This window comes from Strigops habroptila, chromosome 6, assembly GCF_004027225.2.
Source record: "Strigops habroptila isolate Jane chromosome 6, bStrHab1.2.pri, whole genome shotgun sequence".
Classification (NCBI taxonomy): Eukaryota; Metazoa; Chordata; class Aves; order Psittaciformes; family Psittacidae; genus Strigops; species Strigops habroptila.
The window spans coordinates 27,031,803-27,058,533 of record NC_044282.2 but is presented as its reverse complement, the minus strand read 5'-3'; the positions used below and the strand labels follow the sequence as shown (position 1 = coordinate 27,058,533).

The window sequence follows — 26,731 nt, the reverse complement described above, 5'->3', positions numbered from 1 at the left end:
AGGATTCTAGGCTGATGGTAACAAGTGTCAGAGCACTAGCAAGGATCCACTATAACATTTGTGGGTGGTTATTGCAGTGGAAATGAGCAGACTCATTTCCTATTACTGGATTGTAAAATTAAGTAACACAATTCATTACAATACTTAACTGCCATGAAAATGATTAAAAGCCAAGAAGATGGCAAAGGGACTAGAACCCATGATGCATGAGAAGAGACTAAGGGACCTGTGATTTCTTAGGCTAGAGAAGACTCAGGGTGCTCTTAGCAATGTGTGTAAACAACTTGATGGCGGGAGCAAAGAAGGTGGAATGAGATTCTTCTCTGTGGTGTCCAGTGACAGGACAGGAGACAATGAGCACAGATTGAAGTAACAGGAGCTTCCATTTAACTATGAGAAAAATTTTTTGCAATGGAAGTGATCAAACGCCAGGGCAGGTTGCCCAGAGAGGTTGTGGAGTCTCCATCCTTGGAGATAATTGAAGGCCCAACTCATGTCCTGAGCAACATGCTGAGCTGGCTGAAATGATCTCCAGGAATCCCACCAACCGTCAACAATTTTGTAATTTCCCATGCTTCAATAACTGCAAGCAGAAGAGTGAGGTACGTATTTCACCTATGTGTGAAGGTCTTTCTAAGAAGCTGCAGCTCATAGGGATGGAAATGGTGCAAGAGGCCATACAATCCCCGTGGGTTTAAGGCACTTCTCCCCACCTCTGGGCAGCTGAGACAGCACCTCTCACAACCCTCACTGCCCCCCACTCCCAGTGGCTTCCCATGGGGGCCCTTGCCCGTGTGCAAGTGCGCTGTCCCTCCGCTTCCAGCGGGACATGACACACTGCTCGGCTCTCCTCCCTCTCCACAACCAGTGGTCCCCTCGAGACCCATGCGCTCCGACAAGTGGCACACGGCGGTGACTCCAGCTGGCGCTCTGCCCCATCAGAAGCCCCGCACTTCCTGCTCCCCTCCCCTCCCCTCCCCTCGACGCCCGAGGACTCTCCTCACGGCTCCGAGCCCTGCCCGCACCTGCGGCCGCCCGCGGGGCCGCTCCTGCCCGCATTGCCTATTGGCCCGGGAGCATCACGTTGCCCGCGCCGGGCCGTGCCGTGCCGTGCTGAGCTGAGCTGAGCCGAGCCGAGCCAGCCCGGGTGGGCTGGGGCTCCAGGGCTGCTGCTGATTCACTGGCTGTGGCAGGGCGCGGTCGGCGCGGCGGGGCTGTTGCCGCCGCCCGGTCAGGTAGGAGCGCGGGTATTACCGCTGTCGGCTCCATCCGCATGGTTCCCCCTCAGCGCTGACTCGTCCCGGCGGGGGGGAGCGGTCCTGGGAGGCTGCGCCTTTCTCCCGGGACGAAGCGGCGCTTCGAGGGTGGCACCTGGACGCGCCCGGTGCGGGTGAGCTGCGGAGGGGAGGATGAGCGAGGGGAGGGCGGGAGGGAAGGAGGAACAGACTGCGCTGACTTTCCAGCTCCGCGCTGCCCCGCGGTAGAGCCCGCGGGCGGACGTGCGCTCCCGGCTGGGCGGCGTGGGGAGCCCGGAGCGCGGTGTGGGGTGCCGCTGCCCCGAGTGCCTGCCGTTCAGCCCGGCTGGCAGGCGGCCGGGCGGCTTTGAGACCGACACCTGTAGACTTTCGCAAGCCTTGAGGTCTGAAGTACCCCTCTAATTTTTATTTGATTTATAATAATTAAAAAGAAAAAGGCTTGTGGTGGCACTGTGCGTTTGGGTGATGTGGAAAATGCCGCCTGCTTGTGTCATGTTTCTAATTTGTAACAGTGATATCTTCTCATGCTGCGCAAGTGTGTATTCTAAAGCAGAAGGGCTGGAAAGCACATAGCTTGCTTGGAAATTATTTTCAGTCCTCCATCCCCCACCCCAACCCTCCAAAATAGTGTGTTGTGTTCTGCTCTGACTGCTGAGCATTTGAGTGAGCTTAAAAATGTAACCTAAAATGTTTGAGAACAAACAAGAAAAATCCAGGATAAGTTTGTGGTGTGTGTGTGTTGTGATGTTGGTTGTTTATTTGTTGGGGGTTGGTTGGTTTTCTAGATGATGTCTCCCTTTGTGCTTTGAAACTGAAGGAATGAAAGTTCCTTCATGCAGCCTTAAATTACTTCTCCTGTTCTCAGTTTTGCCCTCTTTCCTTTCACCCATGTGCTCTTCCCTAGACTTCTACTGATTCTTATACTTTTCTCCCACAGTCCCCTTCCTTTTGCCTTAGCAGTCGTCATCTTAGCAGTCTCTTTCTCTGGTGAGCAGGCTCTGTTGATGGTGACTGGTATGGTAAGGCAGTTCAGGTCTCCCCCCTGAGCTGTCTGCCCTTGTTTTTATTGGAGATGATCACCTTGATGACAAGCCAGCAAAACTTCCCTCCAAAAAGTCTCTGTTCCCTGATATTTGCTTTGCTCATCCTGGTGTATCAATCAGCCCTGTCCAGCACCTGGTGCTGGACAGTTACTGCAAGCATAGGCACAACACTAGTTTGCCACTTCTGCAACAGGCATAGCTGGTAGAGGGATGGGACAGCAATGACAATGCTGTCTTAAACTGCTTTTGCAAGGCTGGTTGGGGTTTTTTTGCATGAATGTTGAGGCACTTCTATTTCCAGGTGTGTTTCCCAGCCTACTGTTCTGTTTTGGAGCTGCTCCCTCTGCTCCTGTTACTCTCATTTGGGCTTCCCAGAGGCTGTATATACAGGGATGCAGATTTGCATAACTGCTGTAGAGTAAGTAGATGTTTTGGTTTCAGCTTGGAGGTAATCAGGTAACAGTCTCAAATACTGCTTGTTTTTTCTTGTCTATTTGTGGTTTCCTATTCAGGCTCCTAATCAGAGTTGAGAGAGTTTTTTTACCACAGGTGTAAATACCTGGAAAGATGCCAGGGAAATGGTAACTCTACATTGACTGAGGACAGTCTGGCTTCATTCTTGCTTAAAATAATGAGACAATCTGGGTGTATTAATAGCAAGCAAAAATGTATAAAATAAATCAAGCTCTTGCAAGGTAATCATTTGGTTTTGTTGTTGAAGCTAAAAAAAAAAAAGCCAAAATAGTAAGAGCTGGACAAAATTATTTATTGCCTATTTTTTTGCTGGTCATCCGTATAGACTTAGTGGTGGAAGACGTTTTAAGGTGAAGCACAGATGATTCTCTTGTAGCTTGTTCAACAGATTAAATCAAATTTCTAGTCTTTGAACCAATAATACAAGCTATTTCTGGCAAAATTTTAGTACAAATCTTAGGACAAATAAATGAAGGCTTTATTTTGCATACTTACTGCAATGGGCCTTGGTTGAACTGTTCTAATGATGGTTCCTTGGTCTCTAGTTACTTGTTTATAGCCTGGTGTAGGGCAGAGACATGTCAGGATTAAGAATTGGGGAATTTAGGTGTGTACTTGTGAGTCATGTACTGCTGTCTGATTTACCTGACAAGAAATTTGTATTTGAGGCACTATAAGAAATTGTTTGCTTCTTCAGCAGCACTGGAGGGAAGAACTAGATACAAAGACAGGAAGAAAACAGTTGTGGTTTGGAAAGATCCCAAACCAGTTTGATTTATAACAAACAGCTCAATTTCAGTGACTGTTTGAAATTCTCACTGAACTGATTAAGGCAAAATTTCTGCATGGTATTGTAGGCTAACTGTGAGTGTTCAGAAAACATTTGTCATTCAAGTGTGGAAGTTTTCAAGAAAAACTGTATTTTTTGTATTTTATTTTATTCGTTCTTGAGGAAACGTAATCCATAACTGACTTTTCAAATTGAAAAGCTCTAGCGTTACTTTGTGTCTGAGAGATTATAGCAGAGTGAAACCATGGCTGTGAGATACCCAAGTATGGGAGCAGCTCTGAACAAATGGTCTGTCATACCTTTATTTTAAATGTCATCTCTGCCAGCCTATCTTCCACTGGCTTTAGTGTAGACTAGGAACAAAACTCTTTCTGTGGGGAGAACCACTGAGAAGTGAAGAGGTGCTGTGAGAGGTGTGCTGTGGCCTGTACTTCAGACCAGATTGATGTTACGTGGAGATTAGAGTCTTATTTTGTAATGGGAGAGGGGAAATGTACTCAGCTTTTGCTCTGCTTGTTTGCCTCAGTGCTTTGGTGTTTTTTTCACTGAGCCAAAGCCAAAACAGTTATAAAAGGAGGCCTGAATGCGCTTGTCCATTTTCTGAGCTGTGCAAACCCATGAAGAACTGCTCTGCGTTTAAGCACAGGGGCTTTCTTTTCTACCTTTCTCTCTACTCAGAATAAGGCATCAGATTGACATACTTCAGGGTTAGCAAGGAATCCAAAAGACGAGAGACATTTAAGAAAAAAAAAAAAACCCAAAACCCAACAAAGCCAAAACCCCCCCCCCCCAAAACAAACAAACAAAACCCACCCCAAAACCTACTTTGCCAAGCCAGGAAAATTCAGGAAAATTGTGCCATGGGGCAGGCCAGTTCCAGACTTGCTTTATGGTTTGCTCGACCTCAGTAGTTCATATGCTATAGCTCTTTAGCTTCAGGGTTTTCTGTAACAAAACAGCTTAGGACCTCTATCTGTGATATTACTGCAAGGTTAAAAAGTTGTAGTGTGAAAGGTTAGAATTGTCAGTATTATAAATAGCTGAGAGAAAGGCAAGCTTTTGCTTTGGAAAGTGTTGAATATACCTGCGTATGCCATTGATGCCAGCATTACAGAACTGAAGATGTCTCAGTACTTCAATGTTTACTGATAGGACTTCTAGTCTGGTTGGTCTTGAGGGGACTTGGGTTTTGAAGAAGGTACATGTGCACATCTAAAGGAGGTTGACTTTTAGTGGGTAGAAGAAAATGGGCTCAGCAACACCCAGAGCTGTCTTCTGACCACAGCCTTGCTGCAGCAGCAGCCGTGTCCATGAGTTGTGTCTGGAACTAGGCTCAGTGGAGGTTCAGCTGGGACATGTCCAGGGCAAGCTGTTGAAAGGATAATCTTCCCTGTTTAAAAAATGCTCAGAAACTTAACCATGTTATTTTCTCTTTAGAAAAACACATTTTTCTCTGCTTAAAAGGTAGGTTTATTCTTGTTTTCTACTGTGACTATAACAACTGTCAAGTTGTGGGGGTTTTTATTTCTTTTGTTTAGGTTTTTTCTTTGTGCAGAGATGTATTATTTGGGTAGAAAGGTGAATTCTTGTAATAGATTAGTTTTTGCCATCCTGAATGTCAAAATGAAATGTTTTCTGAGCTTAACATCATACGCTAAAGCTGGATGATGGATTGATTGTGTAATTCTACCCTAGCTGCAGGAAATAAAGATATGTTGGCCATAATTCCACTTATTATTTGTAGATAATACTGTCTCTCAAGACTGTATATTCTGACTGTAATTCTTAAGGCTTCTGGTACAGGAGTTAAGGTAAGCTGTTTGCTTCAGTCTGCTTTGGGAGCAAGTCCCAGTAGATCTATACTAACTGTTCCATGTCCATTCACTGCCACTGCAGGACAAACCTCTTAAGAGCAAAAGGATACATAGCTTCTGTGATGCTACATTAGGTATAATTCAGCTGTCTTCTCCGGCAAGGTTTACGAGTGACATAATGTAGTGTTTGCTCTATCTGTTTTCGGATCCAGGTAGTTGTCTGTGAACTCATAATACGGTATGATTTCATATTAGTTTCTGCCTAACTTCCAGGTGGCCCATACTGAGTTGAACTACAAAGTGGGAATTTGTGTTTGCATATATCATTATCATCTTTAGGAAAACACTCAGCAAACTGTTTTGGTCTTTTATTTGTTAAATTTTACTTTAAAGTCATAATGCCATCACTTTTTAAAGAGGTACAAACAGTAGCTATACTATTAGCATGCAAATCATATAGAATAATGTGGAGACCTTTTACACTGCAGCACGCACAGTGCAAGATATTAAGTGTTAGTACATGGAAAAGAAGACATTTTAATAATAATGAATATGTAATACAGTAGTATGAGGCACGGATGTCTGTAATGTTGTCCTTTCTCATCCTTACTTCCCAGGATAAGCAATGACTAAACCAGCATTTTTCCTTACCATTGTTATGAAGTCCTTTTGTGATGAATCCAATATAATTCTTGTTATTTTAGTGCAACAGCTCATGCAGATGATGTGAGCATCAGTCACAATCATAACCACTGTTAACACTGGTACTTTCTTTTCTCTCCAAGAAAAACCCCAGGTATCATGCACTCAAAGTTCCTATGTGTGATTGATTTTTTTCATTTATTTAGTTATTTTTAATTGTACAGTCAGTTTTCGGGTACATTTCTGCTTTTCTTGCTAAATTTCACTTGATTTATATAGCTTGCTTTCCTCTCTTTTGTTGCAGGTGGGAAGACTGGATATTCCCCTGAAAAGACTACAAGTTTGATCTCGAATCCTGCCCATCTAAGATCTTGGGAATTAGCAAGCAGTGAGGATCATTTGGTTAAGTATTTCCTGCAGACTTCTCTCATCAGTGCTTGGGAGTAGCACAGATTATACAAAGTAACAGCCATGTGGCAGGGTTGTAGAAAGATGGCTTCTGTGTTACCTTTCAGCTGACGCAGTGCGGAGTAAATAAGTTTGTGTTTGGTTTTTTCATCGACTTATTTTCCTCTGATTTCAACTTTTAGTTCTTGAGGTGGAGTAAAAAGGAATGTGGTGTTAGCTGCTTCCCTTTCCCTCTATGCAGAATGTTGTTTTAATGGGGACTTAGGGTATATGGGAATAGCCTGAGTTGTTAACTTCTCATAGCTAACAACTTCTGAGTTAATTGTACTGCCTGGCTGATGGAGCTGATGCATCAAGGTGTAGTGCTAAGCCTTATCAGGCTAGAACTTCTCACAGTTTGGAATGCTACTCCTTTTTTCCTGCCTGCCTTTTGGGATCTTCACAGTTTGCAAGGGGCCAGCAGTTTGTTTATTTATTCAGTGAAGAGTGCTTAGACTCTCTGTCAGTAAGCAGAATGGAAGTATGTGGAAAATAAATGTAGTTTTGAATGAAAATTTACCAAGCTTCAGAAATGAACAGTACATTGACCGGTCTGCTTGGATTTATTCTTGTGCGTGCAGGTCTAGTTCGGAGGTAGCTGTTCCTGTTACATACAACACCAGTTTCAGATGTACACAAAGCCAGATTTGCCTTTGTGGCCCCAGTGGGGGGTAAACCATGAAGTTGTACTTCAGATACTGTGTGTGTTCAGTTATACCTTTACGTTCACTTATTTTGAAAGGTAAGTCGCTCTGAGCTTTGCGCAGTGTGCCAGTGATGTCCAGATTGAAGCAAAAAGTCTGACTGCAGCAGCATTTGACTGCTGCAGTTCAAAGATGTGGAGTTCATGCAAATATAGCCCAACTGTCAAACTAGCTTGCTCAAGTACCACTGGCTGGCAAGCTGTGGTCTTACAAACTTCCACACAGTTACAAATGAGTTCTCATGAAGGTGTAATTCAACTCCAGGAGTTGCAGTTGGGTCTCTATGGGGAGTGTCTGGGGACCTGTTGACATCCTTTATCTGTGAAGAGTCACCCAGTGTTCCAGGAGGCAGCCATGAGCACTTGCCCTTTTTTCCGGGAGACTGACCTGCCTGAATCTCCTGGTTGGCAGTACTGAACACAAACCTGCTTTGGCGTTTCTTGAGAGATCAAAGTGAAGCTTTTTGTTGCTGATTTACTTGCTCCTAAAATAAATGAGCCAGTGAGCAAAAACTCTCTGAATCCATATATGTTAAAGTCAACAGAGGGGCTTTCATGTTTGCCTTACCTCCCGTGTCCCCTCGCAAAAGCCCTCAGCAAGGTCAATTGGGGGAGCTCTCTATTATGCCTCAGAGCTGTGGGATGAATCACTGCTGTCCATTTCTGGCAGAAAGAGTGCTTGAGTGCATCTTGTGGGCGAATTCCTTCCCTGAAGCCCTTAACTGGCACCTGCAGTCCCTCCATGACCTGGTGCAGTCTGGCAAATGTACCAGACAGGTTGTTATAGTCTCGGCTCACCCTGCTTTGCACTTCCTCAGGGGATGCAAGGTCTTAATGTTCGCTACTTTTGCTGTGCTGGTCCTTGTTGCACCATGCTAAGCTTATAAAGTAGAATAAAAAGCTTGTTTTAACGTATTTCAGGCTGAGGTTTTGGAGGCATTTGGACACACAGAGCTTACAAGTCAGTTGTAAGCTACTTTGGGACAATGCTTACCCATAGCTGTACTGGATGATTTAGAGGCGTATTTTATATGTCCCACAAAGCCTGAGGCACAGGTTAGTCTGGGAGCTGGTGTCCTAGGTTTCAGTTAGCACCTTTCCCTCTGATAGTAGCTGTCTACAGTAAAAGAAAGTCTAGAAATGCTTATACTGCCCATGGTGAAACACTGGAGCTTCTAGTCCTAAGACGAAGTGAGGACAAATTCTTCGTGTCCTAGAAGTGGCTATTGTCCCCATAAATCATAAATGGACACTAGTGGCTGAATTGGGAGAGAGACCTACATGTGGCCCAATTAGTCCCTTCTGCCTGCACTTGAGGTGGAAGAAGAAACATTTTTCAGACTGTTCATACACCCTGTTCTGAAGTTTTCTGCCTGCAAATTCCTGTTCAGCTCTTTTTATAACACTAAGAGTGAGGAGGTGACGGTGAACATCAGTTATATAATACAAGAAATATTTGAATAAAAGACTTCTCTGGAAGGCTATAAAAGAGAAAAACAGCCCTTAAACAGGAATATGCTAATACAGTTTGTCAAGAAGCACGTCATCAACAAAACATTGAGGAGAAGAGCAAAAAGATGGTGGAAACCCCATGCAGCAGAGTGTAGTCTCAGGGCACAGTCACAAAATGAAACCAAAAATCTTGTAAGAGATAATTGACAGAGCTGAAATGGGAGTCAACTACGACAGGAATCTTAGGTTTTAAACTGTGCCATTTGCTTCTCCTGGAGGCAGCAGTTACTTCAGTTGATTAAAACTAAGACAAACTGAAGCCTAATTATATATTGTCTTTGATTCCAGGAAATAAGAAGGTTTTCTAGGCACTGGGAAGGCAAAGGAAGAACTTTACTGTTAACACAGGCACTTAAAGTTAGACATACCTCTTTCTGTTGTGGTCTTAAAAGGTTGGAAGCAACGGATGGGAAACAGCCATGAACTGGTTTGTCCATTACAGCCATGCTTTTTCTTCCTCCTCTCTGCTTCAGGCTATTTATTCTTGCCGGGAGCTTTCTGAGTTGCAGAAAGAACTTTTTTACAAATCTGAAATGCTGTTCATACTCCCTGGGTGAATTTGTGATCCTCATTTGTGCCTGATTCTCGTTCTTTATGTGTGGCCCTCTTAGTGCTTTAGTTGCACAGCTTTAGTTAATCTGATTATCCTTAGGAAGGACTGAAGTTTCCCTTATTTTCAGAGACATGGCAATTTAGGGCTCTTCTTTTCAAGAAATTTTATCTGTATTTGACTTGTTCTGTGAAGTTTCATTGTTCACAGAACAACTAATTGCAGTATTTCTATGAACTGCATGAAGTCTTCACCCTGCTGGGTTTTAATTAAATGCAAAATTACCCAAAGCTCAATTTGCTTTTATAAGAAGTATTTTGTTATATGTTTCAAGTTGGGTGTCCTGACTCCAGCTGCTGCCACCGACGCTTTGTGCAGAGATGTGCATTCTTTTGGTGTGCATAAAACTGTCTAATGCTTTGAAAAAATTACTTTGCAAAATGCAAATCCCTAGTGCAGGGTTGTGTTAATGACAGAAGTATCTATCAAGGCAGTTTAATGATGCTTGATGTTGCATTGCAGTTTTTGTTAATCTGTGGGGAAAATCACTCCTGTTTTGTTTTCCTTGCGTAGTGGCGTATTGAAGCTGATAATTTGCAGAGAGAAATTTAGGTTGGAAGGGACCTCTGGTGGTCATCTGGTCCAAACTCCTGCTCAAAGCATGTTCAACTAGATCAGGTAAATTTTTCCCTGTATCTAATTTAAATTTCTGGTTTCCAAATTGGTGTCCATTGCCTCTCGTCCTTTTATTCTGCACCTCTGAGTCTGGCTCTGTCATCTCTGCACCCTTTGACTGTAACTAGACATCACTAAGGTCTCCCCAGAGCCTTCTCTTCTGAGGCTGAACAAACCTAGTTCCCTTAGGCTCCCATGCATACTGTGATTCAGCTCTCTGACCATCTTGGTGGCCTTCCACTGTGCTTGCCCTAGTGTGTTCATGCTTTTCTACTACTGGGGGAACTGAAACTGGGTACAGTACCCAGATGCAGCCTTACCAGTGGTGAGTAGAAAAGAATAAACACTTCTTTTGACCTACTGGCTACACTCTTGTTAATTCAGCCTCGTACACACTTGGCCTGCTTTGTCAGACATGTTGCTGGCTCATATTCAGCTTGTTGTCCATCTCAGGTCCTTCTCTGCAGAGTTGCTCCTCAGCAGTCAATATCCAGCATGTACTAGAGCATGGTGTTCTTCCCTCGCAGATGCATTTGCACCAGTTATCCTCATGAGGTTCCTGTCACTTCCTTTCTCCAGCTTCTCCTGGTCCCTCTGGGTCGCAGCCTGTGTGCCAGCCTCTCGACTGTTCCCCACATAATCCATGCATTTGCTACAAGCACACTTCATTTCTTTGTAGTATCAGTCCCTCAGTCTCTGAGGTGTACCACTGATAACTGCTTGCCAGCTGGAGTTTGTGTGGATAATCAACTCTTTAAGCCTGGTAGCCTGGCCAGTTCTCCACCCAGATTTTCATGGCAGCATTCATTCCAAGCTGCTGAGGCTGCTGTTCTTTCTATTTACTATTTTTGAGCTATAAAAGCTATATTCAGTCTGAGGACCCTGGTTTTGATACTTTATATGCTTACAGGTGTCTTTTTGGAGGTAGATATAGGCTCTCTTCTTTCCACTGAAGAGCAGCTCTGTGTTGACTGGTGGTTGATTGGCCAGCCAAAACCAGGGAGGGAATGGAAAAGTATGTGATAGCCTTGTCTGATGAGCCAGTGATACTGGGTTTTAGAGGTGAGAAAGCACCCTTGTAAACTTGAATGGCTGCTCTTGGGAACAGTGATAAGTAAGAGATCCCGTAAGTAAGAAAAGATTCTCTGATAAATCAAAAGATATGCTAAAGTATGTAGTATGTATTAATGCATTTGTACCCACAGGTATATGCTTATTGAGGTGCAAGATGTCTGCCCTGAGGTTGATTTCTAACAGAACCTCCCAGCAGGCCTTGTCTAACTCTGATTACACCTGGGACTATGAGTACTACGAGTACGGACCAGTGTCGTTTGAAGGCCTGAAAGCTCATAAATGTAAGTTCAGTAAAGACATACGTCATTGCAGCTGAGCTTCCCCTTCTTAATGTTCCTGCTCTTCATTTGTAACTGATTGTTGCACAAAAATATCTCCTATTTTTTTGAATTCTCAACAATTGGAGGTATTACTCTATTAAATTATTTGTTATTCTGTATGTTTTTGTTGGCAGCTTTTCTTGTGCATGAGGGAAGCATGGATTTCTTTGCTGTGGCAGAAATTTGTCAATACTGAGATTATCAGACCATTTGGAACAGTTTATAACAGCAAATGCAGCCACTGCTGCTTCTGGTGACTACTTCGTATAATCCATATTGCTTTGTTCTTATTCCTGTTAATGCTAGAAAGGGAGTGGTGGGCACCCTTACTGCTTTTGGGTTTTAAAGCTTTAAAAAAAAAAAAAAAAAAAAGAAGAAATTTCTCCTTCTGAAGAAGCTTTTATCATTGGGACTTTCTTCATAGGAAGAGTATTCTAAGTTTAGCATTCTGGTAATACTGGAGCTGATTTACAGTAGAAGGAACAAATAGAGGATGGGGGCCAGAGAGATGGAACAATCTGGGTAGGAACTGAGAGGAAATTGAGCTAGACAAGCTACTACAGCTGGACCAACATTTATAAAAATCTAGACAATGGCTTTGGCTTTTATAATTTTTTTCATTATTATTATTTTCTTTTAGGGGGAGATGGTTGGTGGGGGAAAAACAAAAAAGGAGGGTTAAAAAAAAAAAAAAGGGGCAATTAATTCAGAATTACTGGACCTGTGTAGGAAAATGGGGGAAATTAGAGACTACCTTAGTCAAGTCCCCCAAAGTTATAACACTAAGGAAATTTTAGGGTAAAATACAGCTGCTACTTGCAGCATGGAATGCTGTTGGCATGCACGGAATCTCCCCTAAGATTGTTCCCCAGGCAACTCTGCAACCTTGGCATATGCTAAGAGGAACCGAACGGAGGGTGAAGCGGAGTGAAGGCCCCGTGGCCAGGCTCTGTTGTACTCCCTGCAGGAGCGGGAACTTGAAAGCACCGTGTACTGATAAACTGCAGAGCAGCTGCCAAACAAGCAAACTAGATTTGTCTGCTTAAAAGCAAAGCGAGAGGATTTTATACCCATCAATAACAAAGTGTGTGTGACTGGAGTCGCTCAAGCTCCATAGGCATAGAGGGGAAAGAAATTGTAACTTGTGTTACTGCGAAAAGGCCTGAACAGATACAAGGGCCTCCTACAAGGTCAGGATGAACAACACTGGCGAGCAAAAAACTGAAATCAGAAAAATGCAGTGTTAAAGTCATCATTAGCCTTTGAGAAGGAGGCAGGAGAGAAACTTTTGACTGAGAAGAATAAATTTAAAACTGAAAATAATTATCTTAGAGAATAACTACCTTGAAACTGAACCCCCTTAAAATTAAGTGGACTGTCTCAGAACTCTGCTTGATCTAGCAGAATGAAGAGAGAGGCATTGTTGGAAAAGCAGTCCTCCGTTGCAATCAGGTAGATTTGCTAGTCAGTGCACCACTCGGACCCCGAGACTCAGGATGGAGAGGAGACATTTGGTGGGAGAGTGATGATGAAATCGTGGGTAACCCCAATTCTACCTCTGGTCCGGTTCCCTTGCAAGTGTTGGTTAAGACTGAGATGGTTGTTGATAGTGATGGGGAAATTCGAACTATCCCAGTGCGGTCCCCTGGTCTGCATATTTTTATGAATTTTTTAGAATTGATAAAACTACAGGAAAAGCATTCAAAAAGACCAGGGAAATCAGCAGTGGAGTCTATGTGGCAAGTTTCCCTCCCAGGGGGGGCTGAATTCTGTTCAGTGAGGAGGAAGGACAAGGCTGTTGAGGACCAGGAGCGTTTCTAACAACCATGACAAGAGATCATAATTATTCTCTAACTGCACAGGCTGCATACTGGGCAGGCAGTATAGACCCTCAGGAGAGAGGAGACTCACTGGTAATTAAAACTGTAGGCTTATTGAACTTGTCTGAAGTCAGTGCAGAAGCACTGGTCCAGGGTGGGATACATACTTTCTGCCTCATTTGTCGTGATAAGGATTCGGACTGGGAAACTGCAGCCGAGAAAGGTAGATCTCCCTTGGCTTTGCACAGTCAGGAGGTTTTGGGGAGGCTTTGTAAGGCACAGAAAAACTTGTTGAAGTTATTAATACTTCTTTAAAAACTGGAGCAGTTTTTCATTTTTAGCTTGAATTGTACTTTATCCCCCTCCAAAAAAATTCTGCTGATGACTGACTGTATTTTTACAAATGTTTGGTACTTGAAAAATGTAGGTTAGCTTTTATCATGTTTCTAACTTATATTCCATCCTTCCACTTAATCAGAGGCCAAACCTGATGACAAAGATTACTGATTACAAAGATTAGCTGCAGTGCTTTGTGCATTCCTTCCTTTTTAGCTAGGTGTGTCAAAGGTTGTGATGGGACTAAAAAACACAAGTGATAGTTCCTGCTGGATTGCGGAAGGATAGCAGCAAAACAGGTCTTGGATTGCCACTGAAGTGATTGCCCTGCTAAGTGTGGCAGCTCAGCTTTGCTGTCTTCCCTCATTCTTGACGACTCTTACTAGAGAATGGGACAGATGAAATAACCTCTTTTCGGGTGGAGATGTACTTATGAAAGAGGTTAATAGCAGTATTGAATCAGTGATCTAGAAACCTAGGAAGTCCAAGTCCCTTTTCCTTTTTTAATTTTTTTCTTCTTTTTAATTCAATATTTTTTTTTTTTTTTTTTTTTTTAAGCTGATAGATCGGAGTTGGCTTTGTTCACCTTGGTGTTACTTCATGCAGTCTCAGAGGGCTGATTTTTATCTAGTAAAGCACTAATTTACGTTGAAGAGCTTAAAGCAGAGTGGATTCTAGTTTAGGGGATGCAGGCTGGCGGTGACACTTGGCCAGCTGTAAATCGTCACTGTCCCTTCTTAAAATGAGAGGCATGTAACCCTCTTAAAGAGAGGTTGGTTTTTTAATGATTATTTATTTATGATACAGAAGGTATTTCACACAAAAGAGAGATTACTATTTTGAACCATAATGTAAGATGAATTACACAAGAGAAAGTTGGAGGCCACTTTTGGCTTAATGTTGACTTAATTAATTGTAGGCAAGGGCAGGTTCCTCATAATTCAATATATGTACAAAGGAATACAGAAACCTGGTTTTTGAGAAAAAATTATGCAGAGATCTGTGAAGACAAATATTGACAAAACAATCTAATACACAAAAATATATTTCTTAAGAGAAGTGGAGGTGGGAGACAATGAGGTGCTCAGGTGCCACAGTGACTTGTCAAATACATGACTGCAAAGAAGAAAAAAAAAGCTGATTTACCAGCAAAAAGTCTGTCCTTTGCCTGAAGAGGAGTGAAGGCGGGAACTAGGTTTTGTAAATTACAGCTTTAGAAAATAAATAGATAAAGATACCTGGAGACACCTGTGACTGGCAGAGATAAGAAGGAAATCCCTTTTTAATGCCTTTGGAACAGAAGAAACCTCAGTAACATTAAAGGGAGGTAAAACAGGTAGGAATGGTCAGGGGAGTCAGAACTGCTGCCAATCTATTTATAACTTGGGACAGTATTAGAAATGTAGTCCTACGTACCATATGTTTTGAATATAAATGTTGTGTTATGTACAGTTTTATTTTGAATAAATGTTTAGAAGTTAGAAGGTTTGAATAATTTGCACTTAAATGAAATACAGAAGAGAACTCGGGCCACCTGCTTTAATATTAAACAAATCCAAACCATGTAACTGATACTGCAGAGGGCTGGAAGTGCCTCAGAAGCCTCAACAGGGCAAGGAAGATGTAGCTTTAAGCTCAGTAAATTTAGCAATCCTGCTGGGGAGGAACACCAAACAAACCACAAGACAGGCTCTTGTTATTCACCACACACTGCTGACAGGTGTGAGTTTTGTGGGGAGTAGAAGCATATCAGAATCTTGATTTTATTTTTTTTCTTGTTATTTGCTTTGTTTTGGGATTTTTTTCCACCTTTTTTTTTTGTGTGTGTGTGTGTGTGTGTGTGTGTATGTGGGTTTTTTTCCCTTATTTGATGAGTTTTTGCAGCGTGATCTCTGTGCATATTTTTTGGACATCTTGATCAGACTTTACATTCAGGTTATCAATGCAGCTGCATATCACTGAACCATGTCTGACTAATTGGTAGGTACTAGTAGCTGTAAGTGGTAAATTTCTTTTTAATGTGACTATTTCTTTTTAGATGAAATTTTCAGGTACTACAAGAGCTGGTGGGGTGGTAGATAATCATGAGATATTGTGTGTTAGTAAGGCCAAACACAAGATGCATCTTGAGCTACTGAATTCAGACTATGCTTATAGAATGAGTCTGAGAACAATGTAGGGCTCATAATGCACAGAATCCCATAAATAAACTCGTAGCAGTATGCTTCAAGCAAAAAGGAGCATTACAAACTCCCTGCCCCTCCCCATCAGGAAGACCTATACTTGAACCACCCTTTAAGAGGGGGAGATGTGGCAAAAGAGAGATGGAATAAGCGTTGCAGTGAGAGACTTGAAACTTAATCCCTTTTCCTGGTAAAATAAGGAGATTAAAGAGTGATTCGTGATAAAGTATTTTCACAGAGAGAAAATCTCAAGTTGCAGCAGGCACTTGGGCTTTGCAGAGAAAGAGCAAATGGTTTGAAATAATTTCCAGTCTACAGAACTGCTTTTTAGCATGGAAGATATTTCATAGTGGGAGAGTGATTAACTATTGGGTTCAAGCGCCAGGCAGAATAGCTGATTCCTTGTTTTCTGGTGTGTTTAGCAAGTCCTGTAGGAGATTCAACAGGCTGCCTAGAGTTCTATGCTCTGCCTGCTGCACTGGATCATCTAGCTTTACAGCCAGCATGGATCTTTGAGGTGCAGTAGTAGCTGTGTAATGAGAGGTTAAGAGTAGATTGGATACCTGCCCTGACCAAGGCTGCCCTCTTGCATGTTTATGTCAGGGTTTTTTTAATTTCTACAGTGGAAGTTTTGAATATTTGCATAAACAAAAAATTACTAACTGAAACAATAGGTGAAAAAATACCCGTATAATGTGGGTCCTGGATCTGATTATATTTTGAGTTAGTGCTCCGTAACTTTGGGCCATGCTCATCAGTTGATTGCTATTTGTTGAAACAAATATGTTTGTCTCACTTGCACCTCTCAGTCAAGTTCATGGAAGCTTTGAGCTTCCTTCAGGAGCAACTGTGGATCAACTTTGAAGTCATAAATGGACATAGATTTATTGTAAGTAGGACTGGCGATTTGTCTATGGGTCCATTTGCTACAGATGAGAACAGCAGGAATATTTTATGCACACAGGCAAAAAGCCATGCTCTTTCTAATTGTTTCTATATTTGGCTATAGCTTGGTGCCTTCCTCTTAATTAATTGGTTGCTTGACTTTTTTATCCAAATCCATTTGGCTCTCCTGACATTGTAGTGCAGTTTTCTGTGTGCAAGTTGGGTCCCAAATTAAAAATTATTCAAAAATGTCTTGTATATGGTGGTTATTGGTATTTGTTGAGATAGCAAATAGTTCTATCTGTGGTTCTGTTTATTTCAGAACCCACTGTCTTACCACTGAAAGAAAGGTAGGTCTTCCTAAACCTATTGTGTCAAAGAAATCCATCAAACACCAGAGACCTAGTGGTCTGGGGTACAAATCATTTGTAATAGCAGGAGTTCAGTTCTACAGGGACAGAGGATTTTGCTGAAAATCAAATAATCTTCCCTTCGAAGTTCTAGCACTGGAGTTTTTTTCCAAAGCAATGCTTGGAAATGGGCAGGGCATCACAAAGGGAGCTGCTCTTATTTTACTAATAAACAGAATACAGTGTCTTTCCTCTTTCAGCTTGTTTCTGGTTTGTCCAGACATCAGTAACATTCAGGCTAGAAATGAAAGCTTCAATGGCAGCTTTCTTTAAAAATAGATAATAATGAATATGATCATCCTTCCTTTTTGCCACCCAAGAATAAGCTGCAAAGTCTTTTGGGATTTGCAGTCCTGCTGCATGTAGAAGGAAACTTTCTGCAAGTGGAGGTGAAATACTGATCACCTTGTTTTCTCTTTTCCACCAGATTCCATTGTGATTGGATTTTGGGTTGGTCTTGCGGTTTTTGTCATCTTCATGTTTTTTGTCCTGACCCTGCTGACGAAGACAGGAGCACCACATCAAGAGTGAGTCTGAAAACTGGAATAATGAATCCAGCCTGCTACCTGGTGTGTGTGTTCTTTTGCAGACCCCAAAAGCAGTGACACTGCTGATGTTGCACTGGCTCAGCACCATCCTGTTCTAGTCTGTTCTTACGAAAGGGTGCAGTCTGTCTTTGTTCCGAGCTCTTCTCAGGGACCAATTCTGTAGAATTGTTATTAATGTCTTCTCTATTTAGCAACTGGTCAGTAGGCATACAGCGAGGGAAGAGAACAGCTGCATGTCTGCATTTTTGTGGTAAAAGGAAGTTGATGGGTAGGCTGCCAAACAGATGGTTTTAAATTACTCTTCTGCAGATAAATGGGGTCATTTTAGGTAGGTTCATGTTATGATGGAGTGAAACAGAGAAATGTGAATACTGACGGAGTATATACAAATAATATACAAGGCAGATGCTAAGGAAGTTGCAGTCTGGCAGGCTTACGCATATTTGTGTGTTCAAGGCCAACAGGTAGGCATTGGTAGTGTTTACAAAATCTTCCCTTAACCCTGTGGCTCCCCTACTCTCAGAGTGTCTTAGTTTCTGCTGAGAAAGTCCAGTAGATGCTGAAGTACAGATCAGCTCCACATTTGGTGAACACCAGGATTCCCTGAAGGTCACAAACTGATCTTCTTTGGTTTTTTTCTTATTGTTCTTTCTGGCTGATAAGTATGCTCAGACTGTGCCGTGCCTTGACCATTTATCTGCATTTCCACAGCACGCAGACTGTCATTGGCCCTTCCTCTGAGAAAGTTTAAACCCACATCTCCTCTCAGACTAGCATGCCATAAAGTAGAAGTAAAAAGCCTCTCTGAAGAGTGAGAGTGCTTGCAGGCGGGTAGCAATGATGAGAAGCTGATTGCGAAAGACAATTGTTAGTGCTTATCACTTTCTAAAGCAGCCTGTCTATCTCTGCCTACTGAAGGCCCTTTGCTATTTAGTCATATGTAGACTGGCTCTGAAACTTCATATAATCTCACATCTCTGGAGACAGGGCCATATTAGAGAGGACATAAGTATATTGTGACCCTCTTCTGTGCTCCTGAGGTTTTGCTTCTATTAGAAGGAAATAGAGGCAGAAGAATTCAACTTCCCAGAACTGACTTTCTAGCATTTTTGCCTCTCTTATTATCGTAAAGTTGACAGACCTTGGTCCCAGATGTATTTAATGTCCTTCTAAGTGTTGCTGTGCTGCCCCTTTTCCCTGGAGATCTTGTTTCTTAGCAGAGCATCTGAGTCTCTATCGCACGTGAATTTGAAAGGGGAGGAAGCGATGAAGTCAATACACAACAAAGAATTTAACATGGATATTTGTCAAAAGTTTGTATGCTTGTAAAAATGTACTTTAAGGTAGCAGATGCCTGCTTGATATCTCCCACTGTTCTGCTTTCTTCATCAATTTTCTTGGAACAGGTTGCCTAGAGAGCTTGTGAAATCTCCATTTTTTGGTCCCCTTCTACATCCAGATAACCTGACGTGAATTCAGAGTTGGCCTTGCCTTCATCAGGGCATTAGGCTAGATACCTCTGCAAGTCCCTTCCAATCTAAATCTTCCTGTAATTAATTCTTCTTCTGTTGCTGGAGAGAGTCCAGTTATTCCTTTCTGTATTTGTTTTGAACTTCTTTGCAGCTTTGGGAGCTGTGTGCTTCAATGTTCGCCTACTTACTATGTGTGCTGAATTGGCACCTTTAACAAATCTGAGCACTATTTTTTTGAAATTTAATAACCAAATGTGTATGGTACTGGAAATAGATCATCCAGTTATATCCTAAGGACAGTGAACACTGTTGTTTCCTCTTATTTTTGATACATGTATATAAAAACTGGAACAAAAATACTTACCTGTAGAACCAGTACACACTGTGGTTTTAGTTTGCTTTCACCTTCTGTCTTTATACCTGACTGGATTCTTCGTGACTCATTGTTTCATTAGTGGGCTGTCTTGCAGCCTTCCTTTAGAAATAGATGTTAATGGGATTCCTAGGTCTTGGGAGAAAGCCAGCCTGATTGATGGATGTGTCTCTGACTTCAGTTAAGTCAATTTGGCTGTTCTTTAAAGTACCATTAACGTGAGAAGTAAGTGTAACTGGGTTCACATGGCTGGATCCAAAGTAGAATACTCTGATTTCTCTAATAGTATGCTTTTCTTGGCTCAGTATAAAGGGGCACAATAGCATGTACTTCTCAAAATTGTACAAGATGTTCAGCACTGGGTACAGCCTCAGACCAGAGGAAAAGGGTCAGGATATGCACAGGGAGAGGTAGAAATTTAATTAGTTGTGGAAATGACGTCTGTTGCACTTTTGTTTTGTTCGCTTGCACATTAGTATGTGTAGAACATTAGCTTATGCAACGAAAAAATTGTTGCCGATCTTTCTGAATTTCTGCCTGAAAAGTACTCTCATTCATCACTCAGGAGAAGATAGGACTCTGTGTTTGTTTCTGCCTTTAAAAACATCCTTACAAACACATTGTGCAACAAAGGCATGTGTTCATGTATTCTCTCTGTACAAAAAACAAATATTGGCTGCTGCAACCTCGAAGCTTCATGCAGCTGTTGAGGCAGGTTTTACAACTAGTTGCAGTAAAAGGTGAAATGACCGGTAATATTTTTTAAGAAATCAGTTGATTTTGGTTAAAGATCCTTTCGTTGCCTTTGAGATGCCAAACAGTGCTACTTTTGGGAATTGGCTACTTGCTCCTTTCCATGGTTTGCCAAGTACCCCAGGTCACTTCAGGAGGTGTTTAGGGAAGGGCTGTTTAAGCTATAGAGGAATCTCAAGCATCAGTCCTAAACCAGTATGCACCTGTTAGAGGGGTCTACTGGGCAAAATGGTCCGTACCCTGACAGTGCACTCAAGTCCAGTCGGCAGAATCCAGAGCCTAATACTGAATCCAGCAGACCAGAACCCAGCATCATAGGCTGGAAGTTTCCCAGGAAAGTGCTTGTGTTAGTTCATGGGCACTGCTTTTTTTGAGTGGTTTTGTGTATGTATGATGCTTGAGGTGTCTGGCATTCACCTTCCTGCTCCCTTGTGGGCAGCTTTTGGGACTCAGAAGGTCCCACTGGTCCAAGTATTGCAAAAGGGATTTGATTGTCCATGAGGCCGTGCTCCCTTCCACAGTAAAGCTGGGATTTCTGAGGCCACTTTTCTTATTTTGAGTGTTCTGAAAGGATATACACTGAGGTATACTTGCATGCTGTAATGAGCAAGACTACAATTCTTCCCAAATACAGGAAGACAGTGTTTGTGAATTTCAGAATCCAAAAATACCACTGTGTATTAGACCATGTGTTCCCCACTCATGAGCACAGGATTAGTCTCTATTTTATGTTCTTAACAGTATGGTCATTAAAATTTCTTTGCATCTTCCATTTAGATCGAGTTGCCGCTGCCAGTCCTGTGTGCCCTACATACAGTCAGCCTTTGCTCCTTCACAGCTCACTGGTTTATAACGTACTTTCCACACCTATGAACTAGTTTTACTTCTCTAATGGATGCATTTTAAGCTTACTTCCAAAGCCACTTCTTTCTAGGCTGTTATCCTGTTTCAGTGCTTATTTGCCTCCTCCACTGTCTGTGCCATAATACTACATAGAAACTCTTAGTGACAGATTTGCAAAACCATATATGCCACTTAAATTTGGAATGGTGCTTTCTTTGCATTATAAATACATAAATGATGATAGTCATCAGTTCTGAAGGCTGCCATAGTATTATTCCAGTCTGTTTGCCTCCTGGTGTGCATACAGCAGACTAGTACTTCGTTACTGGTCTGTTTTGCATCAATTTAAATATTATGCTTCTATATGCTTCCCTTTGAAATGCAGAATGAGCCATTACAGTTTTGACAAACTTAAAGACTGCTTTGATTTGAAGGCTAGTGTAACTGATTTTACTGGGACAGAATTCTTGTTTATGTCATGGGAGTAAATTAGCATGTTTAACTCTGACTGAAAGACTGAAAGGTTTTCAGAGTAGATTTCTGAAGGTGTCATCTGAGACTTTCAAAAGCATGTAGGCACTTACCTCCTACTGCAGGCTCGAGGGAATTACATGACAGTGTTCCTCTGAAAATGTGTGTAATTGCTGTGTGCGCTTAGGTGTCCAGCTACCTGGCTCCAGTGTCATTTGCTAGGAATTCACATGTAAACAGTGTGATTTATTAATTCTTAACAATTCTTACTTAGCTTTTATTCTGAGAATATGTTTATAGCGATTTCACTACTCATCCTCTGAATACCTCTACTGCCTTTCAGATGCAAATAACTTGCATTTTGTGATAACAGCATATAAATTCAGCCTGACAAAGAATGCATTACTATCTCTAAAACTAACATCCAGCATGAGCTTACCTCACACCCACCTGTTTATGGCTCCTGCACAAGTCCATGCAGATCGGAGCTGGTTTGAGCTACTGCTTCTAGAAAACTCCAAGAGAGGTGTTAAGATGCCCTTCCTGGGCTATGTGTCTGAATTGTTAAGACTGCCAGACTTTACAGCAGTCTTTAGTTCCAGCTCTCCTCATTTGGAAATCTGAATGACACTGACTGAAGTCAGTGAAAGGGAAAGTTTGATGTCCAGACAACCAAGCACTCAAATTATACCTTTAGTGACAGCACTGCTGCCTGTGTCTCAGATTTTTTTCCTCAAAGGTGTTCTATAAGCCATCCTAAACAATCTGTTACCACTTGATATCAAAAGGAAGTACTGGAGAGTATTTCTAAGCTCATTTAGTGAGCTCGTTATAACAGTATATTGATTATTAGAAGTGCCATTTCGGAGTCCTGGTATTAACTTATTCCCATGGAAAATTATCACGACAAATCAACACTTAAAATAACTTAAGCAGAAAATAACAAATAGTGCTGGCTTTTACATTCTGTGGTAGGCAAACTGCAGGGTTTTCTTCCTTCCTGATCATAATAGTTGCTGAAAGCAAATTTGCTGTTAAGAACTTGAATAGTTTTACTTTTTGTGCTTACTGTATTTCTCTCTTTGCTCCCTAGCAATGCAGAACCTTCTGGAAAAAGATTTCGCATGAACAGCTTTGTGGCAGATTTTGGAAGGCCTCTGGAGTCGGAGAGGGTCTTTTCTCGTCAAATAGCTGAAGAATCCCAGTCACTTTTCCATTTCTGTATTAATGAAGTGGAACATTTGGACAAAGCAAAACAAAATCAGAAAGGTCCAGGTTTGGAGAGTAATACCCACTTCCAGGAAGCTCCTAAGAGCAGTGGTATGTTTGAGGAAGACCTACATTGTCTTACAAAATTTAACATTCCTAACTTTGTGAATGCTGAGCAGAACTCTTCACTAGGTGAGGATGATCTCCTCATCTCAGAGCCACCAATCATTTCAGACAGCAGATCAGTCATGCAATCATCCCATCGGATCCTTGACTGAAAAGCCTTTTACTTTAAGGTAAACATTCCCGTTACTCTCCAGTTTGAAGCCTTTCATGGACTTTTGGTATTTTGATAGAAGGTATTTCAGATCTGTGCTTTTTATTGTATGGCTGTGCTGACAGAACTCAGTTTAGGTAAGAAGTAAAACACAGAAAACTTTATTCAGATGCCTTCTGTGGACTGAACCTTTTGGCAAGAATGGTTTGGGTTGAAAGAGACCCTTCAAGATCATCTGGTTCCAGTGGGTAGGGATACCTTCCACTAGACCAACTTATGTAAGGCTTCATCCAACCTGGCCTTGAGTACTTCCAGGGATGGGGCACCCACAGCTTCTCTGGGCAACCTGTTCCAGTGCCTCACCAACCTCACAGTAAAGAATTTCTTCCTAATATCTAATCGAAATCTATCTTCTTCTAGTTTAAAGCCAATCCCACTTGTCCTGTCACTACATGCCCCTATGTCCAAGGGTATTCTGAAGGATACCATCATGATTCGCAGGGAGTGTAAAGGCTGTAGCCTGGCACTGGGAGGTGTATGAAAACTGCTCATCCAAGAAAAGTGTAACCTCGAATTAAAACTGAAGCCAGGAATAAGTAGGTGGTCCCTGGGGAAGTTCTGCAGCTTCTGTCACTCCCCAAAAGGACACCTGAAACTGAGCAGCACAGCGGGTATCTGCTTGGAATTAACTTCAATTTCTGATTCCTAACTGCTTCTCGGTACAGGTTAAACCCAACAAAGCTTCCAGAGGGAATACCTGGCATATTAAATCGTTCACAGTGTTTACAAATTGTTCACAGTGTTAAATGCTATCACCACCCACTGCTGAGCAAAAGCAAATTGGTACTATAATTATAGTACTTCAGAGGGACATTCTGGCAGTTGCCCAGTGATAACCTGGAATCAGTATCCTACACACAAACTGTAATTTGAAATTTTATTTTTTTTTTTTTTTTAATTGCTGATGTGAACTTCCAGTTTGGTAAGTGCAGGATTCAGTAGCTAAATCACAGGAAATCAGATAATAACTATTCCTCTTCTGCAAATAGAGTTGCTGTATGCAAATAAATGGCAGTGGTGTATTAAGTTGGTGTTATGCTTTGCTTATAGGCTGAACCTTCCTGTGCTTTTCAGCTCCATCAATGGCCCTTTCTTGACTAGTGGACCAGTGAAGGGCTAGCAGGTGTGAAGTTGTGGAGAGGATCACCTCCAAAAGCATGGCTGAGCCGCACCTGCTGCATCTTTTTCTCGTACTCAGTTGGGATGGTGTTGCAATCACAGCTTTTCTCCCAGGGAAAGGTTTGTTAAGGAACTGAATAGGTGTAATTTCAACCTTTATTTTTTTAGAGAAGTAATAAGGTTCTGAACCTTAGCCAGAACTTACATTACATTTAGCTTTCTTTAAAAAATTGTAACTAATGGCCAAATGGTTTTAGAGCAAGCACATAGGATGCTGAGGAATCAGGTTTAAATGCTCTGCTGGATTTGGAGTAAGAGTGCTCTGCAGGAAGTTATTAACCAAAATGAAACTAGTGGATCCAAGATACTGTGCCTAACTGGGTTTTCTTGAAACTAACTTGCTTTGTGTACAACATGTTTGAGTGAAAATGCAGGAATGGCCTGCTGGTATGTTCTTCAGACACTTAAATGCTTTCATTCATTAAGCATTCATTTCATAAAATTATTTCATTCTTTCTTCACCTGACAAAGAGAATAAACAGGGAATGGCTTGTGCATTCAAGGAATACGAAGACTGGGGAAACCTCTTTGGTTTTTTATCATCTCCTGTGCCCTTATAAACCACTTACACCTAAATTTCCTATTTTCAAATGTCATTCTTGTACTACTTCTTAGTGTTTAAAGTAATGGGATTATACTCTAAGCAAAGCAGAGACTGTTTGTTTAAAACAAACAGATTACTGTTGAAAGTAGTTCCCAAGAGGAGACTGAAGTGAACCCTGTTACGAATGAGCATAGCTGCATGGGTTACAATCTTCAGCTGCAGAAAAGGCCTCCTTTTACAGTAAGTACTTTACCACAAGTATGAAGGCTGTAGCTGTGAAAGTTCCTTTTCTCTTCCCAAATTAAGAAATTGCTTGCTGTTCCCAGTCGGCTAACCTAAGATTTTCTTCTTAAAATCATTGTGGCTTTTGTTTGGGTGCATAACTGCTACTTTGGGAGAAAGAAGTTTTCATGTGAAGGGATGCTGGTGACAGTTAACACCCAGATAAAAGGTATTTATAAAAATGATCAAAGGATAAGGCCAACTTAACTTACCACACATTTGAATTGTATTCTCAGTGTTGTCACTGAAACCTGGGAAATAACCCCTCTAACCAGAATGACAGGTTAGAAAGCCGACATTGCTTTGTTGTGGTACTGGGTGCATGCGGGATCACTCTGCCTATCACGCACCCCAAGAAGAGACAGTTTACAGCTTATTTATCTTCATTATATATGTATTCATCATAATTCTGTGACATGCCCGCCCAATTCTTGTTACTCATGCACATGGTAATTTGGGCAGATCAGGCTGCAGCGCAGGAGCTGTGACTTCGAGGAGTGGTCTCTGGGGGTTGTGGTGGTCCTCTGGGGAGAAATACCTCTCCTCATTTATCCTTTTATGGAAATCTGTTAGTTAAGGACATCAGAATGCATGTTTAGTCTTGCTAATTAACTACATGTTCTTGTTTGGTCTAACTTGCAACCCTGAGAGGCTCCTCGAGTTGTTTTCTTTTGCTGCTGTTTACCTATGTCTCAGGCCTTATCATCAGAAGGAAGGCCTGCATTGGTTTGAGAGAAGACATCTGGTCCTCCTGTTGCATGCCTTCCTTTATCTTGAGAATCCTTGTAGCCTTGTTCATGTCTAAGTCTATATACAGTGGAATACTGATTTAAGAATCCTTGTACCCCTGTCTATTTCTAACTCTCTATATACAGTTAACTATATAATAGTTTAATTTGGTATCTGTGTCCTTCTAAAGCATGCATTAATCCTCTACAGGTATTTAAGTCTTTGGTTCCTGCTTCCGTTCTTCCACTTTTTCCATCTATCTCCCTTCTATCTCTAAAGTCCTTCACAGTGCTTTTTACAGAAAAATAACCTGGTAGTCCACTGCACAGCTCCCACATGACTTCAGAAGCACTGTGGCAGCAACACAGTCTGATTCACATTTTTTGCTCTGCCTCTGCATTAGAGCAGAGTCAAAGGTAAATGCAGAAACTTTCTGCAGTCTTCAAAAGCAGTTATTTTAAAGCTCATTCTTTCTTTTTCCTTTTAGAACTAACAGACATGATGTTTTGCCCCAGGGGCTAAGGGGAGTGTAATAACCAACTTTGTGTAACATGTTAAAGTTACCTTTTCCCACAAAACCACCATGAGTTGGTTCACCATGAAGTGAATAGAAAGTGTTTTGATCAGGGTAATCCTTCAAAAGGAGTGCTTGGAATTTAATGGTGTTTGCAAATGGAATTATTGCAAGTTCTCCTACTGCTTGGGCTGTCTGTTTCAGAGCCTCTTCTGAAAACCCACTGTAAATGCATCTCCTGTGGTAGATTTAACTTCACAGGGAGTTCTCCTAAGATAATTACATGTTTGTGTAAAAATGTATTGTATTCTGTAAGAACCTACTAGGTCAAGTTATGTATTCCAGTTTTCAAAGTTAAATATTTGTGAAATGTTCTTCTGTGTAAACAAGGTTTGGTTCTGTACCTTTAAAACAAACAACCAACCCAACCTACAATGTAAAATCAGAAGCTGCCAGCTCAATAGAGAAGGGAAAGGTAAAACCCTGCACTTTACTACAATCTAATGATATACAGTCTCTGAAACTAAAAGGTGAAGTAAATGA

At 41.7% G+C, this 26,731-nt stretch overlaps 1 protein-coding gene and 1 long non-coding RNA gene across 10 annotated transcripts in view; one reads left to right on the top strand and one right to left on the bottom strand.

The window, feature by feature from the left end:
* The window catches only part of LOC115609469, a 19,551-nt gene extending 7,671 nt beyond the window's left edge, over positions 1-11,880 (bottom strand). Inside the window, exons 1-2 of the long non-coding RNA XR_003991865.1 lie at positions 11,870-11,880; positions 8,423-8,428 (exon numbers count right to left, since the gene is read on the bottom strand). This is a non-coding gene — a long non-coding RNA (uncharacterized LOC115609469). The remainder of the gene's footprint in view (positions 1-8,422; positions 8,429-11,869) is intronic.
* MRAP2 (melanocortin 2 receptor accessory protein 2) lies at positions 1,087-26,731 on the top strand. 9 transcript variants are annotated; one of them, XM_030489765.1, is made up of 6 exons: positions 1,087-1,235; positions 6,324-9,909; positions 11,112-11,261; positions 17,362-17,461; positions 22,488-22,899; positions 24,015-26,731. In XM_030489765.1, exons 3-5 carry the CDS (start codon positions 11,135-11,137, stop codon positions 22,879-22,881), a joined length of 621 nt encoding a protein of 206 aa, XP_030345625.1. In that variant the 5' UTR covers positions 1,087-1,235; positions 6,324-9,909; positions 11,112-11,134; the 3' UTR covers positions 22,882-22,899; positions 24,015-26,731. The 9 variants fall into 9 exon arrangements, with proteins under 9 accessions (XP_030345625.1, XP_030345623.1, XP_030345627.1 ...); XM_030489763.1 differs by having other exon boundaries at positions 23,991-26,731; XM_030489767.1 differs by having other exon boundaries at positions 1,088-1,235; positions 6,324-6,407; positions 9,805-9,909; positions 22,488-26,731.

Coding starts and splice junctions, on each gene's coding strand:
- MRAP2 (XM_030489765.1), top strand. CDS start 11,135: ATGTCTGCCCTGAGGTTGATTTCTAACAGAACCTCCCAGCAGGCCTTG. Junction 11,262..17,361: donor AGGCCTGAAAGCTCATAAAT/GTAAGTTCAGTA, acceptor CTTTTCCACCAG/ATTCCATTGTGATTGGATTT. Junction 17,462..22,487: donor ACAGGAGCACCACATCAAGA/GTGAGTCTGAAA, acceptor TTTGCTCCCTAG/CAATGCAGAACCTTCTGGAA.